Source organism: Cricetulus griseus, chromosome 3 (genome assembly GCF_003668045.3).
Source record: "Cricetulus griseus strain 17A/GY chromosome 3, alternate assembly CriGri-PICRH-1.0, whole genome shotgun sequence".
Lineage (NCBI taxonomy): Eukaryota > Metazoa > Chordata > Mammalia > Rodentia > Cricetidae > Cricetulus > Cricetulus griseus.
The window spans coordinates 101409054-101427279 of NC_048596.1; the positions used below are offsets into that span (position 1 = coordinate 101409054).

Genomic DNA, 18226 nt, shown 5'->3' on the forward strand with positions numbered 1-18226 from the left:
TTCTGGGCCATATGATGTGAAGAGGTGCCACCACATGTACCACAGTGCCCTCAGAAGGGAAGGATGGGGCCAGCAAGGTGGTTCAGCTGATAAAACAACCGTTACTTGGACCTGGGCCTGAGTTTGGTCCCAGGGAGGCCCATGTAAAGGTGGAAGGAGAAAACTAACTCTATGGAAGTTGTCTTCTGACCTCCAAACGTGCCAGTGCACACATGTGCTCCATGACACATGGGTACCACGTGTCATGAACATATAGGAATGATACTAGCTAATTAGTTAATTTTTTTTAAAGAAAAATGTTGGAATGTGGGCCTACCTGCCCTGTTGTTTTGTTTTGCTTTTACCTGCAATACCTGGCTGCTGAAACATCTGTAGACTAAGTGAATGATCTCTCCACTCTATAGTCTCCCCTTGTTCCCAGCCACATATGACTGCTGCCACAAGTCACATCTTCAGTGCAGGGAGTATCCTGGCAGTACACCACCCCTACCTCCTTGCAAGGGAGAAATGTGTAAGTCGAGGAATCTGGAGCGGGAGGTAATTATAACCCACTCAGGACAAGTTTAATGTCAATATTTTTCACCTACATGGTTCCATTTCCTGATTCATCCATTATCCCCACCCTTGTGTTTTCAGAGGTTGCTATGAATCAAGGTATATGTGACTCCATGAAAGCTCAAGTATTATGCATATCAGTAGGAGATGGAGAGATCACTGTGGGGCCTCTGGTCCCTCTGCCTAGCCCTTACCTGCAGGGGATTCCTATATCAATCGACCGCCTTGCCCTCCAGCATTGGGTGCAGCAGGGATAACCTGTACCTCTCATCCCTCACCCCTTTGGTGAACAATTGTTCGAGTTTGAAGCCTCCCAGGGCTCCCAAACATGGATTTGTCTTTGCCCCATCCTGAAGGCAGGCCAGTTTCCTCTGGGAAGACAACTCAGTCTTGGTGGTTGCTTGTCTTGTCACTCTTAGCCAGGGCACTGTGGCTGCCACGACAGCTTTTTTACGCTCCCTTCCCATATGTGTTACTTTCAGAGACTGCAATATAGCATCTAACAGTCCATCAGCTACTTTGGAGGAATCCCCGTACCAATGCAGTGTGTCTATACAACAAGGAAGCATAGCATCCCTTACCATATCACACGGGCCTGCAAAGGAAAGGCACTAAGTTAATTAATTTAATATTATTTAATTTAAAAACTTTAACGCTTTATTTTAAAATCAAATTTTAAAATAGAATTAAGAATTAAAAATTAGCTGCATGGTGGTGGCGTACACCTTTAGTCCCAGCGCTCGGGAGGCAGAGGCAGGTGGATCTCTGTGAGTTCGAGGCCAGCCTGGTCTACAAAGTGAGTTTCAGGACAGCCAGGACTACACACCCATAAACCCTGTCTCGAACCCCCCCCCCAACAATTAGCTGGGCGATGGTGGCACAGGCCTTCAATACCAGCACTCAAGAGGCAGAGAGGCAGGTGGGTCTCTGGATTTGAGGCCAGCCTGGTCAATGATGCAAGCTCCAGGATAGCCAGGCCTACACAGAGAAACCCTGTCTAGAAAAGCAAAAATATCAAAAAATTAAATATTAATTTAAAAATTAAACAATTTTTAGTTTTCTATCACACAGAGGTTGGCTACTCTGGAGTTTCCCCTCAGGATACACCTTAGACTGATTTTCACTGGGCACAGAACACTCCACCTTAGTTGTTATATCTTAGGGCCCAAGCAGCTATCACCTCAATTAGGAGGTGTGTCACTCCCAGAATTTTCCCCAGGGATGTTCCACCCCAACTCCTATTTGTCTCTGTCTGTTCTCTGTAGGTACCACTGGTTGTGTGGCTTTCTCTGGGAGATGTGAAGAAACTTCTATTCACTCCAGATAGACAGGGCATGGGCAGATCAAAGAGAGGGTTTAGTCCAAGCCAAACCTGGTGAACCAGTGAGTTCAATGGAGTTATAGGGGCGGGGCAGTTCATAGGCAGCTACACCCCCAGGAAATCCTATCCCCAGTCAACTGTTACCTTAGGGCTGAAGGTAGGGAGCCTCTTGAGGATCATGTGATGACCTCTTAGTGTCTGTGAGCCTCTCCCCTGCACACCTACCAAGGGAATGCTAATAGGCCTGAGCTAGCTAATGGGGTCATCATAGCCACTTGGCTTCAAGATGGAGATGATCTTGTCAAGCCAAGGAAACAGCTATATCACAGGCATCATGCTAAACCTCCCATCTGTGAAATGGGCACAGCACTTAGTTCTCAGGACCAGTGGGTGTTGAGCCATGGTGCCAGCATTATGTCCTAGTTATAAAGCTGTGTCTTGGTGCTGTGCCTCCCTCACCCCCTCAGTTCAGCTCCTCTCAGCTCTGTGGATGGAGGCACTGACAGAGGAGGTGTAGGTGGGCCTGCTGCAAGAAGCACACTCACAGCTCTGAGAAGACTTAATCTGGCCAGGAAAGGGCCCCTCACACCTAGCCCTGCAGCAGCCTGGCCTACGTGCTCATATTAGGCTCCAGGGAGGCTGTGACTATGCCTAGCTGCTTTCCTGGACTGGGCCTATGGTACTATCTGCTCCCTCAGAGATCCAGCCAGTGTCCGGCTCCTGCCTAGGCAGGGTGTCAGGTCTGGGAGGCAGGGATCTATGCTTTCAGAGTGTGTTTCTTGGTGCAGAAGCCAAAGCTATATGTTTCCTACTCCACAGCACTGCCTTGGGGTCTTCAAGGGCAATGGTGAGGGGTGGAGAGGTTGGAAAACTAGACCAAGCTTCCAGGAGGGGTAGGGCCCAAGTACTGCCAGACATGACTGTCCAGCAGCTGCCCCCACCTGGTTCCTGGCATGCCCTGTGCCTCTGTGGTCATCCCTGCCAATCTCCGTGGAAAATCAACAGGATATCTGCCCCACTTGGGTATTTATGTGTCCTGTGTTATGACAAGCTCTGCCTTTCCCTGAGCTTCCATTCCTCATCCTTAGAAGGCAGTAGCAACCCTGTCACTGCCTGAACATCCTCCTTTTCTACTGATCATGAGTCATTTTGGGGGTTGTCGCTTGGCTGCGCCGTGGCTGGCCTTGAGGGCTGGCTGGACAGGGAGATCCACTCAAGGCAAGAAGATGGTGACCCAGGGTCCAGCACTCCTTCTTCAGCCATCATCCCGCAGCTCACCGTAGTGGAAAGGCTCTGTGGCCAAGCAGGGAGACACAGTCCAGGCAGGATTCTGGGGCATGGTTGTCTGTGTACCTCCCTTCTGTGGGAGAGGGGACAGAGTCTTTCTCCTGCCTTGGAGAAGAACCTATGTCCTCAGGTCCTCATGCTCTCCTTTCCCTCTCTGCAGGATATCTGTGATGATCCCCGCCTCTTCGTAGATGGCATCAGCTCTCACGACCTGCACCAGGGCCAGGTGGGCAACTGCTGGTTTGTGGCCGCCTGCTCGTCACTCGCTTCTCGAGAGGTACTCTGGCAAAAGGTAAGGTCTGGGGACAGGCAGCATCAGGGTCTAGTCAATCAGCCCATGGCTCTCACTGCGGGACAGATGTGGCTTCAGTGAGACTTGTGGGGCTTCCTGAAAGCCTGGTTCTGGGATGGATAGGCTGGGCATCCGTTAGCAGGTTGGCCTTCCCACTCCTGTTTAGCCTGGGATCCTTAGGGTGCCCAAGGTGATTCTGATGTGTCCCTTCCCCAACTACTGAGGGACAAGTGTCCTGTGGAGCAGAGAATACCGCTGTGAAATGTGCACACTGCCTGTGTTGTCTTCCCTGGAGGGATACCACTCAGCACTTAGTAACTGCTGTGTGGCATGCTATGGTTGCTGTCTTTTTCTGGGCCTCAGTTTTCCCGGTTGTTCATCAGGGTGTGGTTCATGGTTTCTGTGTTCATGCAGCTGATGTTCTGTGCCAAGGGCAAGGGTTTGGGGAGTGATGGAATGGGTCCTGGGCCTGCCACTTGGACCTTCTTGACAACACTCAGCAGAAGACCTTAAATATAGTACTTAGAACTACCTTCCTGGGGAGGGGAGGCCATTTTCAGTTACATAGTGAGTTCAAGACTAGATGGGATATATGAGACCCTGCCTGAAAGCCATGAAGAAGGAGGAGGAAGAAGTGGAGGAGGAAGAAGAGGAGGAGGAGGAAGAAGAAACTCTGTTCTTATAGGACTCCTGGCAGTGTGCTCTTAGTCAGTGCTGGCCACACTGACCTGTTTTAGAGTAATCATTATTCCTACAACATAAGAGTGTTCCTGGCGAGGGAAATGGCTCAGCCGGTACAGGCCCTTGCCTTCAAGTTTCATCCTTAGGACCCACATGGTGGAAGAAAAGAATGGATTCCCAAAAGTTGTCCTCTGACCTCCATATGTGCCCCTGACAAATAAATACCTAGGTTTAAACATTTAAAAAAACATGTTTTGGGCTGGAGAGATAGCTCAGAGGTTAAGAGCACTAGTTGTTCTTCCAGAGGTCCTGAGTTCAATTCCTAGCAACCACATGGTGGCTCACAGCCATCTATAATGAAATCTGGTGCCCTCTTCTGGCCTGCAGGGACACATGCAGACAGAACACTGTATACATAATAAACAAATAAATCTAAAAAAAAAAAAAAAAAAAAAAAAAAAAAAAAAAAAAAAAAAAAAAAAAAGACGTTTCCATGAAACAGAACACAAGGAATAGGTAAGTTTTTCCTTGCTTTCCCAGGCCATCAGAGGGAGCTGTGTCCTTAGCCAAAGCCAACACTTTTGCAGGTCTTCTATTATCCTCCGCTGTCTACTGGACAGTGTGGACCACAGCCACCCAGTAGGTGTCCCTGTCAGGGTCACAGCAGCTGCACATTGTGGGCCTTTAGTGCTCAGATAGAGCCCAGTGATGTGGCTTATCAAATGGTGGGGAGGCTATGCTGGACAGGGAGAATGTGTCTGTTGTGGGCGTCAAGAGCCACAGAGGATTCAGACTGGAACCATCCTCTGGGTGGAGGACTGGTGCTCAGCGCTGCTTCCTCCAGCCCCGACTCTGAGCAAGGGCTGCAGGACCTTGGCCAGGGGCTGGGGGGGTGGGGGCATGTGGGCCCTGTGTGCTGCTCCACCTTGCCCTGTAATTGCCTGTTTATCTGAGTTTCCCCTCTAGAGGTGAACTCCCCAGGGGCAGAGATGGCCTAGTCTGCCCCTTCCTGCTGAGCCTGGTGCAGTGAACAGAGGGAGGACCCAAAAGCTTGGGGAACAGACGGCTGCCCCACCTTGAACCCAGTACAGCCCCATGGCTCCAAAGCTGACCTTGCTGCCCATTTCCCATGGGTCTCTTGATGGACTGGAACCTAACCAAGTCTGGCTATGCATGGACAGGAAAGATACTCATCCTGCTGTCTCACTGTCTTGGCTTCCCAGGCTCCCTGTCTAGCTGGTGGAGAAGGTGGCCTGCTTGGAGGCCTGCTTCTTATCAGTGTGGTAACTCAGTCTTCTATAGGGCTGAGACTCCAACCATGGTGGTCTCCCAGGATGATCTCCAGGAGTTTGCCCCGGGGGAGGCTGGGCCAGGGTTACATGCTCTAGACTAATTGCATTCCACCTCCGGGTGCTGCTGTGGTGACAGTCTCTGGCTCATGCAAGGAGGCCCTGGGGAGCTCATTACTGTGCCTTACATCCCCTGCTGTCCCCACTGACTGGTCCCTGTTTGTTATCACCCCTCTTGTTCTGTCCTGTTGCCCTGCAGGGCCTCCCCTGCCCTACTCTGTTTTTTTCCCCTGGAAGGGCAGTAAGGGTGAGTTGCACTCTGAACCCCGCCTACCTGAGCTTTCCCAGTGCTGAGTGAGTCTCATGTATCATGCCTGGGACACTCTTGCCCTTCCTCTAGGGAAGCTGATCCTTTATTCCTAGACCTCAAGGTGGTCTGGGGCTGATGGGCACAGGATTCAAAGCAGTCACTGACCTTAGCCCGACTTTCCAGGCCCCATAGACAAATGTTGGGCGTCTCACCTAATTATCTGTTCTGCAGGGCTCTCTGTTTCTCGATATGGCCTCCTCCAGCTCAGTAGTTTGTTCCCTAAGGCAGACAGTAGATTTGAGGTGATTAGGCCCCGTGAACCCACAGTTAGGATATGATTGGGTTGAATACTTATCATCAGGCTCAGCTTAGGCCAGATCCAAGGTTCTCTGGGAGGTGTCCTCTCCATTGCCTAGTGCAACCCCCAAAATGGGATGGGCCTGCTGCCTGCTGCCTGCTCCCAGCTTCCTGGGACCCAAGAGTAGCCAGCTGGGGTTCTGGCTGGAAGTAAAGACAGAAGTGACCATCGCACAAAGCAAGAACATGCATGTGTTGGGGGCAGGGAATAAGGCAGAGGCCTGTCAGTCCTAGGCAGTGCTGGGGAGAGATAGGGGGTGTTGGGACCAGGCAATCTTTGTTTCCAGTTTAAATGTTTCCTAGTTTTCAGGGATTGCAGCGGGGAGATCTTGAGTTCAAGGCCCACTTGGGCTATTCATTAAACCCTGTCTCATTAACAACAAAACCAACAATAATACATTGAATGTTACCCACTCTCTCCCAGCTCATGCCTCAGTTACAAACTGGTTCACTGAGAAGTGATAAATGGAGGACTTAACTGTGTCCCGTGTACATAGTATGTTCTGGGTACTGGAAGATGTGAAATGCATAAAAACCAAGTGACTTTCACCACCCAGAGGCAGTAGTGCTAGGGGTCTCCTTATTTTTCCTTTTCTCCGCTGGGTCTGTGATACTTGCTTTGTTTTCACTTCTGCAACCACAGATGCCACTTTAGAGGGGCCCTTCTCTCCTGAGTTCCCTCCCCATCCAGCCTTGGGTGGCTCCTCACAGGGTCTGTCCAGTGGCTGGCTGAGTTGCATCCACCTCCTTCTTCCCTCACTGGCCACAAACATATGACACAGCTGTCTGTTGGTCCTTCCACCAGCCCTGTCTGTGGGTCTTCATTACAGCAGTCACAGAATTCCTGCAATGTGTACTTCTCTCCCCAGGAGTGAGCCAGGCCACCCCCCTAGAGGTTTTGTGGCCCTGGATCCCCTGGAGGACTCCCTCCAGGGGAGGGAGAGGCCGCCCCCACTTCCCTCGGGATGCAGAAACCCGGCTTCTTTCCCCTGCCTGTGTCTGTCTGTACAGATGCCAGCTTCCTCAGCCTCAGCCTCGGCCTCTGGCATTGCTGTCCTTGCCAGCCTGCTGTGCTGGCTTGCTGCCTGGCAAAAGTGTTTGGCACCTCTAATTTCCCAGCCTTTCTGGACATCATTATGTCTGTGAGGTTAATATCTGCCCTCTGCCCTTGACACCCATTACTCTAATTGTAGTTCTTGGCATCAACTCCATCCATCTTCACCTTCAACCACTTGTTAACGGACCCACAGCTTGTATAGAACCCCTTTCCCTGGAGTGCTTCAAACACATCTCTTCCTCACCTTCTAGGCCTCTGAGCCTCCTCATCACCCTTTGTCCTTGTCATTTGTTCATTCATTCATTCATTCATTCATTCATTCAACATTCAGCATTTCTACCATTCACTCAGCTTTCTGAACATCTCCTGGGCATGGCAAGTCATGTTTTCACTTACAGTGTCTGACCACCCTCCCTGCCAGGGTGTCTGGTCCAGGGGAGACACAAAACAAAACAAGGGCTGGAATCCAGTTCAGTGGGAAAGCACATGCTTACCCTGTGCAAAGCTCATGTTTCCATCCCCAGCACCCTACTCATACACACCAGCTATCACACCACACACTCTAACTTTCATTTATTCACACTTGTGCATACACTCTCTCTCAAACACTTAAGGAAACAAAACTACAAATTGGGCTCGCCATGTGGCTTGGTGGATAAAGGTGCTTGCTGCCTGACAATCCTGGGATCCATATGGTGGGTGGAGAGAACTGACTCCCTCATGTTGTCCCCCTGACCTTCACATGTACCCTATGGCACTCACACACACACTTTCACACTTTCACACACACACACACACACACACACACACACACACACACACACACACACACACACTCAATGAAAGAATTTGAGATCAGAATGTCGTGCTGGAAGCACAGAAGGCGTTCCTCTTCAGAGAGAAAGTAGAAACCCTTCACTAAAAGCTCTCAGCCACGTTGTCCTGAAGACCAGTGAGTGAACAGACAACTTGATTCATCTCTTACCATGCTGTTGGCTGGAATTGCTGCTCGTGGCCCCAAGAACTCACTTCAGGGCTTGAGGTCGATTTGTTTTTCTCAGCACTGGGAACTGAATCCAGGATCTGTCATGGATGCCACTCAACTCCTCCTCCTTCGTCCTAAAATCCCCAATGGCAAGGCTAAGGCAGGAGAATTGTGAGATTGAAACCAGTCTAGGCTTCCTTCTGGGATCTGTAAAAAGAACGGATCTAGGGGATGTAGTTCAGTAACAGAGGCCTTGGGTTCAGTTCCCAGTACTGTAAAAACAAACAACCCCATATGAAAATAGCCTGCTGTGATGGCTTACACCTGTAATCCCAGCACTTGGGAGGCTCAAGCAGGAGGATTGCTGGAATTTTGAGGCCAGCCTGGATGGCTACACAGTGAGGCATTGTCCCCAAAAAAAACAAAACACCAGAACAAGCAGCGGCCCATCGTGGTGCTCCAAGATCCCACTGTTCACTTCACCTCTATCAAGCAATGCAATGTACTTCTGTCCCCTAAACCCTTCCGATTGTTTTGGTTACTGCACCTTGCCCTATGCCTCTTTCCTGTGTGTGACATCCCGTGACAGCCGCATCTCTGTGTCTCCACTGCCTAGATGCACCTCACAACTAGGCAGTTCTGCCATCTGTCCACATACACTGGCTGGGTTCAGCCTCCCACTGACACTCCAGTATGTGGGTCTCCTGATTCTTCCCTGGCCTCAGGTCTCCTGGGGGTGGGGGAATCAGGGCAGGCGGAATGGCTGGTGGGATTTTGATGGGAGTGAGAACCAGGTCTGTGGCTATGTGGTATACAGTGTACAGTAAGACTGATCAAACCACAGCTTCCAGGAGCAGAGCCATCCATCTGCCTGGCAGGTGATTTGGGATTTGAGAGCTCCAGGTTCAAATGGAAGGTGGCAGCTGGGCTGGGTCCTGTGATGTTAAAGGAGAGGGAGATGCCCAGGGCATTTGGAAAGCAGAATTGACAGGACTTGGCAGGTGGCTCTGAAAGAATTGAAGGGAGGAGGAGGCAGCAACAATGGCCTCAAGTTGGATTGGCTGACTACAGACTACTAGTGACGAATGCCTTGTGGTGCTGCCCTCTTCAGGATGGTCTTCAGTTACCTCCATGTGTCTGTCCCCCACCTCTCTCCAAACTGCACGGTGGAGTTCTCCAGTCCTCACAAACAAGCAAGCCTCCAGCTTGCCACTACTACTGTAGTCAAGGTGGTTGCCACAGCAGTTGGCATCAGTGCTCTGGTCCCTAAGGAACCTGTCACCCTCCAGCCTGCCTACAGCACGGCATTACTACTTCTGCAAGGAAGAGAAAGGAGGCAGTTGGACACACACCCATGTGTCCCCTGTCCTGAGATCTGGGTGGGGCCAGAAAGGACCAGTGGCTTGAAAGGGAGGCGGGCTTTCAGGAGGCCTCTTCTCTTAGCATCCGAGGCTCCAGCCCACTTGGTTCCTTGTTGTTGGTGGGAGTGGTGGCAGTGGCAGCAGGTGTAGCACTTGGGCCATGGCAGAGGACGGGCCACAGAAGCAGCAGCTGGACATGCCGCTGGTTCTAGACCAGGACCTGACCAAGCAGATGCGCCTCCGAGTAGAGAGCCTGAAGCAGCGTGGAGAGAAGAGGCAGGATGGCGAGAAGCTGCTCCGGCCGGCTGAGTCTGTCTACCGTCTAGACTTCATCCAGCAACAGAAACTGCAGTTCGATCGCTGGGATGTGGTTCTGGACAAGCCTGGCAAGGTCACCATCACGGGCACCTCGCAGAACTGGACGCCTGACCTCACCAACCTCATGACACGCCAGCTGCTGGACCCTGCCGCCATCTTCTGGCGTAAAGAAGACTCCGATGCCATGGATTGGAATGAGGCCGATGCCCTGGAATTTGGGGAGCGCCTGTCTGACCTGGCCAAAATCCGAAAGGTCATGTATTTCCTTATCACCTTTGGCGAGGGCGTGGAACCTGCCAACCTCAAGGCCTCCGTGGTGTTTAACCAGCTCTGATGACAGCCCCGGTTGCTCTGCCTCTGGCCCACAACTCTCCTTTGCCTGAACCTCCTTCTTTGTGTGTATTTTGGGGACATTCTGATAGCTGCTCCTTCTGTGCTTGACTTGGCCAGAGGCCCCCTGAGTCCTACCTGCCCCCCTCCCTGTTTCCCTGGTGCCAGTGCTGCGGCTCACAGGGATGTCCCATGGCTCCATAGTCTAGAAGCTGGACACCGCTACTATAGACAATAGAGGCCTTTTGGGTCCGTGTGGGCAGATGGATGGACATCTTGGGCATCTGCCATCTCTGCTTCATTGTGGTGGAGAGAAAGTGATTGAGAGACCAAGAGACTAACCAAGAGATCCAAACAAGCAGCAACTGATTTCCTTCATGGATGGGAGACTGAGACATGACAGGAACTGCCTTCAGGGGAACCTGGCAAAAAGGCATTTGCCTGCTGGCCAAAGCTGGAGTCAGGAGGTGAACGCCCAGTGGCACCCTGGCAGAGGGAAGATGCTTCACCCAGTGTCGGCATCAGCCTGCTGTGACCTTAGGGCCTTCAAGACACTGGGCAGGGCTTGGTCTGTCTGGCAGAGGGTGGCTGGCTTTGCAGGTCTGGCCCAGGTTTCTGTGGAGAAGGGAAAGAACATGTAGAAGCTGGCACAGCTGTAGCTACCCGCACATAAAACATACATATTGAGAGATAGCATGCTGTATTTCTATGGATGCATGTCCGAGGGATGATACTTGGCAGGAATAAGGCTAACTATAGTTTAGTTGTTGACTGCTAAACACAGGTTCCTTGGCTTGGTGGAGGTAACCCTGTCTGAACCTTCCTTGGTGCATGACTTCTTGAACTGGGAGACTGAGGCTCAAATGGTGAAGCAGAGAACTGAGTTAGAGGAATCCAGGGCTCCAAGCCAGAAATATGGATGTCCCCGTTAGGACGCCTGGTCTCTGCAGCTCACTGGTCAGGAACACGGGTGTTGTGTCCTGTCACCTCTCTGGGCATTTACTGGTTGTTCTACTGGAGTGGTAGCACATGGGTAAGGCTTGGGGGGCAGTTAAGATGTCTGATGTCTAAAGTGGGTTGGGGGTGTCCAGATGTGATGCCTAACACTGGCTTTGGAGGCTATCAGGACAACCCACTCACCAAATTGACAGGGAAACTGTGGCACAGTTATCAGCAGATTCAGCCCTGCCCTAAGCCTCATTTTCCTTCACCCTGCACATGCTGAGAGCTTCCCTTTGAGAAGAAGTCTCACCCGTCGCCACCTAGCGTCAGCCAGGGGCACCTCAGCAGTGTCACCTACTCTGTTTCAAGGCTGCCTCCAGCATCAAGAGCTGAAGGTAGGAGCTGTCTCAGTGGGTTGGCTGTCAGGAGGGCAAGTCCCAGCTCAGTGTCAGGGTTCTGGAGGCAGGAGGTGGGCTGTGGCACTGGCTCTGGTAGCTGTGCTGTCATGTGCTTGCAGAAGCACTGGCTAGTGCTTCTAGATGCTGCTGACTCTAGGGAGCCATACCCAGACAGGGGCCCTACCTTTCTGTCTCCCTTTCTGGCCTCTCCCTACAGCTCTTGAGACCCCTTTGGTTAACACTGCCTGCTCCCCAATTCTGTCTCACCCCATTTGCACTGTGGGAACCTGAGTGCCTCCTCCGTGCCTGTCAATGTCCCCAATAAAGACTGCATGCCCTCACCTCTGTAGTGTGCCTGTGTGCCGTAGTCTTTATCTCTTGCTGTAAGCTCATTCAGAAGCCTTCCCTGTGGGCCCTTGCAGTTCTGAGGAGCTCCACCCTGTCAGCCTTCGGTGAGGTGAGGTGAGGTCCCCGTATCAGGACTGGGTTTCACCTGTCTTAGGTCTCCTGGCTGTCCTGCAGGGACCAGCCCAGCCTCTGGGGTATGAAAGAGCAAGCTTAGGCCATGCTTGGGGCAGGAACCTTGGGAGTGGAGTGGGTAAGGCTCACGACAGTTTAGCCTGGTCTTGGTCACTGCTTGGCTGTGTCCTCTAGGAGCCCGTCACCCTCTCCTGGGCTTGACCTTCCAAGTCAGTCCCTGGTTTTGTTTCATCTCTTCGAAACTGTCTCCTCTGGCCCTGACACTTGGGGTAGCTGGAGGGACGGCTCAGCCCTCATCATCTCCCATATTCACCCATTTTTGGATAGGGACAACTGAGGCCAGGTGAAGGAGGCCTCCATCCTGAGGCATGGAGGGGTAGACTGGCAATCAGGCTCTGAGTCCCCTGGACTTGTGATCCCACAATTGTGACTTCCTGTGATGGGCTTGGGAAGTATATTCTCCCACCTCTTCTGGGGACTCAAGCGTATCAGGATGACTTCCTACAGAGAAAGATGTCACCCTCCATGGGTTGGCTTACAAATGTCCCTAGCTTCAAAGCACTCCCCTGAGGTTCTCCCCTCAGCCTCTGTCACCTTGTAGCATTCAGAGACATTTCCCTATGCTGCTTCCCCTGGCTCAGGAGCCTGTGTTCCCACATGCTCCTCCCCAAACTGCCTTCTTCCATTTTATTCTGCCAGCCTTGAAGCTTGCCTCTGAGAGGGGCAAAGTCCAGGAGAGGAATTCAGCTTCCAGCCCCTGTGAATTGCAGTGGTCTGGCCCTATCCCCACAGTGTACACATGTGGCAGATACGCCCCGTTTGCCATGGAAACCACTAGGAATCATGGAGCGAGGAGTCCTGCTGTTCTGGAGCCTCTACCTGGCAGAGAGCCAGTGTCTGTAGCTCTGGGGCCCTTTTCCACCAGCCACTGACCAGCTGTGTTGTGTGGCCCCAGGCTGTTTTCTACCTGTTAGTTAGTGGTGCCTCCCTTCCTAGGAAAGTCAAACAGAATGTCAATGGAGCCAACACTCGGGAAGTCACTTGTTTGTCAGTGACCTCCTACAGATGTATAAATCATCCTGGGAGAAGGGTTGGAAGGTCTATACACTGCACAAGATTTAAGGTTCAGAGAGGCAAAGGGTGGTGCCTGCGACTGCACAGCAGGCCAATGCTGATAGCAATAGGTGTGTGGAGGGACAGGCAGGTGCCAAGCCAGGCTCTGTGGCCCCAGAGGGTGGTAATGGGATGAGTATTCCCTCATTATAATCAGGATCAGATGTCCCAGCTGAAGGGACCTCTAACCATCACACTGTGCCTAGACAGTGGAGGACCAGAATAGGAGTCACTGTGGCCCGAGCAGTGTTGCTCTGGACTCACTGTCCTGGGGACACAGGGATGCTACATGACTTCCTGGGGAATCTGGGGCCTGTGAAATCAGAAGCTGAGACTTGAGGAATCTCAGAGTGTGGGGGGGCTGCCAGTGGAGAGACACAGAATCCCCCTTGTAACCCCCACCCTGCCATTTCATCAGGGTTGCTCAGAAGTGCCCTAAGTTAGCCCTGGCATCTAAGGCGGAGATCCGAAAAGCTCCAGCCTGTCCCCATTTCTTCACACTCACTTTCACACTTGCTCACACTACACACAGGTCCTAGGCAATGTCACCTCTCCTGGGCTCTTGACCCCCAAAGACCAGCATAGACAGGTGCTGCCCACCGGGGATTCCAGCCAGGCTCTTTAGTCTGAGAAGTACCCAAGGAACTCAATACCAGAGGGCGCTGTGGGACCCCCCTAATCTCCCCCCACCCCCACCCCACACACACACAAGGTCCTCAATCCGATCAGCATTCACATTTTCCAGCTTCAGTGCTGGGCCAGGCCCTGTACTGGGTGCTAGGAATCTGAGCAGGAACCACATTTGGCTGTAGCCCCATTAAGGATCCCTCCAAGTGGGTGAAAGAGATTAGTGCTGGGGAGCCAGGAGGGGCTGCCCAGCTGCCAAGGGTTAGCCTCTCAGGGATAAAGGAAGGGAGAGTACATGTAGAGCCAGGCACACAGGACATGCCACGAGGCATCTTGAGGTGTTGTGCAATCATAGTAGATTTCTGTGGGGCCTACAAGGAGGAAATGTTGGGGCATGGAGTGAGAAGATGAGCAGGTTCCCACTGCCAGCTCATGCTGTGGTGTCCCGGTGACAGATGGGGACTGCAGAGTGTCCCTTCAGAGCAGCCACTCTGTCTTACTGCCTCTGTACTCCTCACACCTCCCCACATCAGCTCATCCACAGATGTTGATGGGTATAGTCCTAAAGGAGAAGGAATCATTTAAAAGATTCGGAGTTATAGGGCTGGAGGGGTGGTTCAGCAGTTAAGAGTGCTAGTTGCTTTTCCAGAGGACCTGAGTTCAATTCCCAGCACCCACATGGTGGCTCACAACTGTCTGTACCTCGTGGCTTCTGCAGTCACCAGGCATACAAGAGGTACACAGGCATTCATACAAGCAACATACCCATACACATTAACTTTTAAATATGTATAGTAAATATATTTGCTATGATACTAATATTCAACCATAATGTTTTAAAGACAGTCAGAAATGTTTGGAACCCCAATTCCAGATTTCAGGGGTTTTGTTATTTAGATATACTTTTCTTGTTGTGTATTCCTAATCTGAAACCCCAAACCCACAGCTCCAGACTCTCAGATCTTCTGAACATCATGCTCAAAACATTCAGATTTGGGAGTTTAGGCTCTCAGATTAGGGGTGCCTACCTTGAATCATTAAATACAGTCAGGGTACTGGTTTCGAAGATACACAGGTTTGGCAGTTTGCTTAAATGGGATCCCAACAGAAGTCCTTCAGAGCCATGGCCCAATTTCCCTCCCTTCTTTTCATTTCCCCTGCAATGTATTTATGGATGAAACTGGGTCATTCGTTGTGTGGATTTCTCACTGGGTGGATTTTGTTGACTGTGTCCTCATAGGACATTTGACATGTTCTCTGGCTCTGCTGTAACCCAGGATTTGTCCCAGAGGCTTGATAAGATTAATGCAGAAGTCATATCTTGTCCTCTTGCCCCCCACTATGTGATATGAAGTGACCATTGGATAATGTTTTTCAGACAGGGTCTCATATATGAGGCCAGCCTAGAACACGGTATGAGGCCATGTGGGAATTTCTGGTCTTCTTTCCTCCACCTCCTAAGTCCAGGGATGGCAGGCATGAGATGCCACATCAGGATTATTTGGTGCTGGGGATCCAACCCATGTTGCCCATCCTGCATGTTAGGCAAGCGCTCCACCAGTGGGCTTCATTCCTAGCCCTTATGAGTTCTTTGAAACAGGGTCTAGCCCAGGCAGGCCTAGAATTCAGTCTTCCTGTCTCAAACCCCCCCACCTCTGCCCCACAACCCAGTGCTAGGGTTGCATACCCACATCCATTAATCCATCAATGGCTTTGAAGTCCTTTCTGCCACACTTCCTACCTGGGATTTGTTTCCAGACAGAGACCCTCCTCCATTTTTTGGTTGCCCTCTGGTTGGCTATGCAAAGAAAGGCAGGGTAGTGTTTCATTCTTCGTCTTTACATTTCCCATCGCTACCTGTCTCTGGTAGTGACTGTTCTGTGTTTGTGACCTCATGAACTCAAACATGTTCACTGTGTTCAGTGCATTGCCATTCCCTTCCTAAAGCTCACGCAGGCGGGTCTATTTGTAGCAGCTTCCTGAATCTTTTGGCCTAGATAGGGAGGCTGGGGACCTCCTTGATTTGTGACACAGCCAGATGTGTCATATGAACAGATGTGCTTGGACTGTCTCCTCCCACCCTCATTGCCCAGCAGGTAGCAGAGAGACTGAGGGTGAAAAGCTACTGTGGAACCCACCCCATGCCAATTCTAATGGCTCTGATGCAGGAGGAGAACCTGAGGCCTCCAGGGATCCTGACTCTGGATCTCTGGCCCTGGAGCCTCATTAGCTGCTTCTTGGGCCACACTGGGCTCAGGACCAAGCCCTGCACTTGACTAATGATCCTCCCAGGTCCCAGTATACCTCCCCATGCCCTTTGAGGGCTCCTCCTCCTCCCTTCCCTCACAGTCCAGAGCACCCAGGGCAGGGTCTCGGGGGAGTGGCCTTGGGCGTAGCTTTCTGCCATTGGGTATGATTCTGTATGTTTGGACAGTTTCTCTGGACCTCAGCTTTCCCATCTGTGCAGTGGGATGACCCCACCTTGTGTAGCCCCCCCCTTTTTTTTCAAGACAGGGTTTCTCTGTAGGTTTTGGAGACTGTCTTGGAACTCTCTTTGAAGACCAGGCTGGCCTGGAACTCACAAAGATCCGCCTGCCTCTGCCTCCCGAGTGCTGGGATTAAAGGCGTGTACCACCACCGTCCGTCTAGGCCCCATTTTTTAACCAGTGTTCTGCCTTTAAAGAAAGCTAGGGAGGCAGTACAAGGGGTTAGGGTAGAGGTCAACTAGGGAGCTTTTATTTCAAAAGGTCACAGAGTTGGGTGTAGAGGTAAGGAGAGGAAAAGGAGTGGCTGGCGATACTGGCCGATGCCTGCTTACAAACCTGGGCCAAGGTTGCTAAACCTATGTTAGAACCTTGCTTACAGCAGCCTCTGCCAACAACTTCCCAGGGCATCATCCTGCAAAGCTATGATGTGGGGACACCACAGTAAACAGTTGGCCTATGCCTGACTCTTCACAGGGCTCCTTCTAGAGGAGGGATGGTAGTGCCTCTCCCCAGAGTTGGCATCTTCACCTCACTAGAGACTACTCTCCTTTGCTTGTGTCCCCATTGATAGTGTAAGTTGTGTAAACAACACATCCCTAATGAGTATGAGGGTGGAGGCTCCAAGCAGCACAGCCTCTCAGTTAAGCTGCAGCTGTGTGCCAACCCAGCCTGTGTGCCTAGACGCTGCTACCTGAGCCAGAGTGACTTTCTTCCAGAAAGTACTGCCTGTGCTCCAGATGGGGCTCAGCTGTGCTTTGTTCATACGTAGCAGGATGAGCTGGTCACCCTGACACAGAGGGCTGAGTTATCTATCCCCCTTCCCTGTCTGCCTCCTGCTGTTCAGATGACCTCTGTTTGTCCTGTGTCCTTGGGAGACACTTACACCAGCTCCGAGGACATCTTCCCATAGCTGTGGCAGCTCCAGGGTACTCCCTATTCCCCCTCCCCTCCAAACCATGGGTGCTTTTGTGACTTCCTTTCCCACCAGACTCAAAGCTTCTTGAGGGAATGCACTATGTCTGGTCATCTTGGTCCTTGATGTTTAGCACAGTCCAGGGCCTACACAGTGGTTCATACTGCTAAATAACTCATCGGCAAACACACAGGCCTGGGCTTGAATTCTAAACTCAAACCCTCCAAAGAACATGTGCTTTTATTGTTATTTTCCAAACTCTGCGACTCTGGGTCTGACTTGCCCCCTCTGAGCAATCATTTTTTCACTTGTCAAGCCAAGATGGGTAATAGCAATCTCTTTATGGAGCCACTGTGGAAATTACTTTGACCTATTTGTGTCAGGCCCAAGCCTTGGCATTTGTAAGATGCTCCATAAATACTAGATTAAAGCCCAAATGGGTGTCTGTGAGTTTATTCGTTCAGTCATCATATATGTAACACACATGCACCGGGCCAGGTGGGGGGCTCTGCCCATGGAGCTGACCCTTCCCAGACAGTATCAGACCTTGAATAAAGTGCGACATGGGCACTTGGTCTATTAACCCAGTGAAAGTATGGATTTTAGAGATGTGCTTGGCCCAGAGGCTGAGGGGTGGGGGTTCCTCTCTGGTCTAGAATTAAGGAGGGCTTCCTGGACAACAAAGTGGCCACTGAAGGAGGAATGTGAGGATGAGGGCAGGGAGCTGCACTGGGAACCATGAGTGGATAAAGTGAGGTTGGGTGGAGAGGCATCTTAGGGCAGTGACATCATTTTGTCAGTTTGCTACTGAGTAGGGCCAGGGTGACTGTGAGCGTCAATGCTGTTTCAGTGTCTGGGAGCCAAAGATGGTGAGGGGGGTCAAAGTGGTGCTGGCAGAAAGGCGGGAGCTGGGAGGACATGCTTAGGTGGAAAGGGAGACCATGAGGAGTCTGGCATGGCCGCTGGTTTCCATGTGGGACTGGCCTGGATGGCTGGGATGGGTGGAACAGATGTGAGGAGGGCTGTGGGGAGGGGTGGGTGGAGCAGATGTGAGGAGGGCTGTGGGGAGGGGTGGGTGGAACAGATGTGAGGAGGGCTGTAGGGAGGGAAGCCTTTAGGATCTT

The 18226-nt window shown here is 51.6% G+C and overlaps 2 protein-coding genes across 4 annotated transcripts in view; both read left to right on the top strand.

Annotated features, from left to right (window-relative positions):
- The window catches only part of Capn5 (calpain 5), a 55540-nt gene that overhangs the window by 22028 nt on the left and 15286 nt on the right, over nucleotides 1-18226 (top strand). For all 3 annotated transcript variants that reach the window (XM_027407708.1, XM_027407707.2, XM_027407709.1), the window contains exon 3: nucleotides 3324-3455. In XM_027407708.1, the coding sequence (XP_027263509.1) occupies nucleotides 3324-3455 (132 nt within the window). The remainder of the gene's footprint in view (nucleotides 1-3323; nucleotides 3456-18226) is intronic.
- On the top strand, nucleotides 7959-18116 carry Omp (olfactory marker protein). The gene has a single exon (XM_027407710.2). The coding sequence runs from the start codon at nucleotides 9656-9658 to the stop codon at nucleotides 10145-10147; it is 492 nt and encodes a 163-aa protein (XP_027263511.1). The 5' UTR covers nucleotides 7959-9655; the 3' UTR covers nucleotides 10148-18116.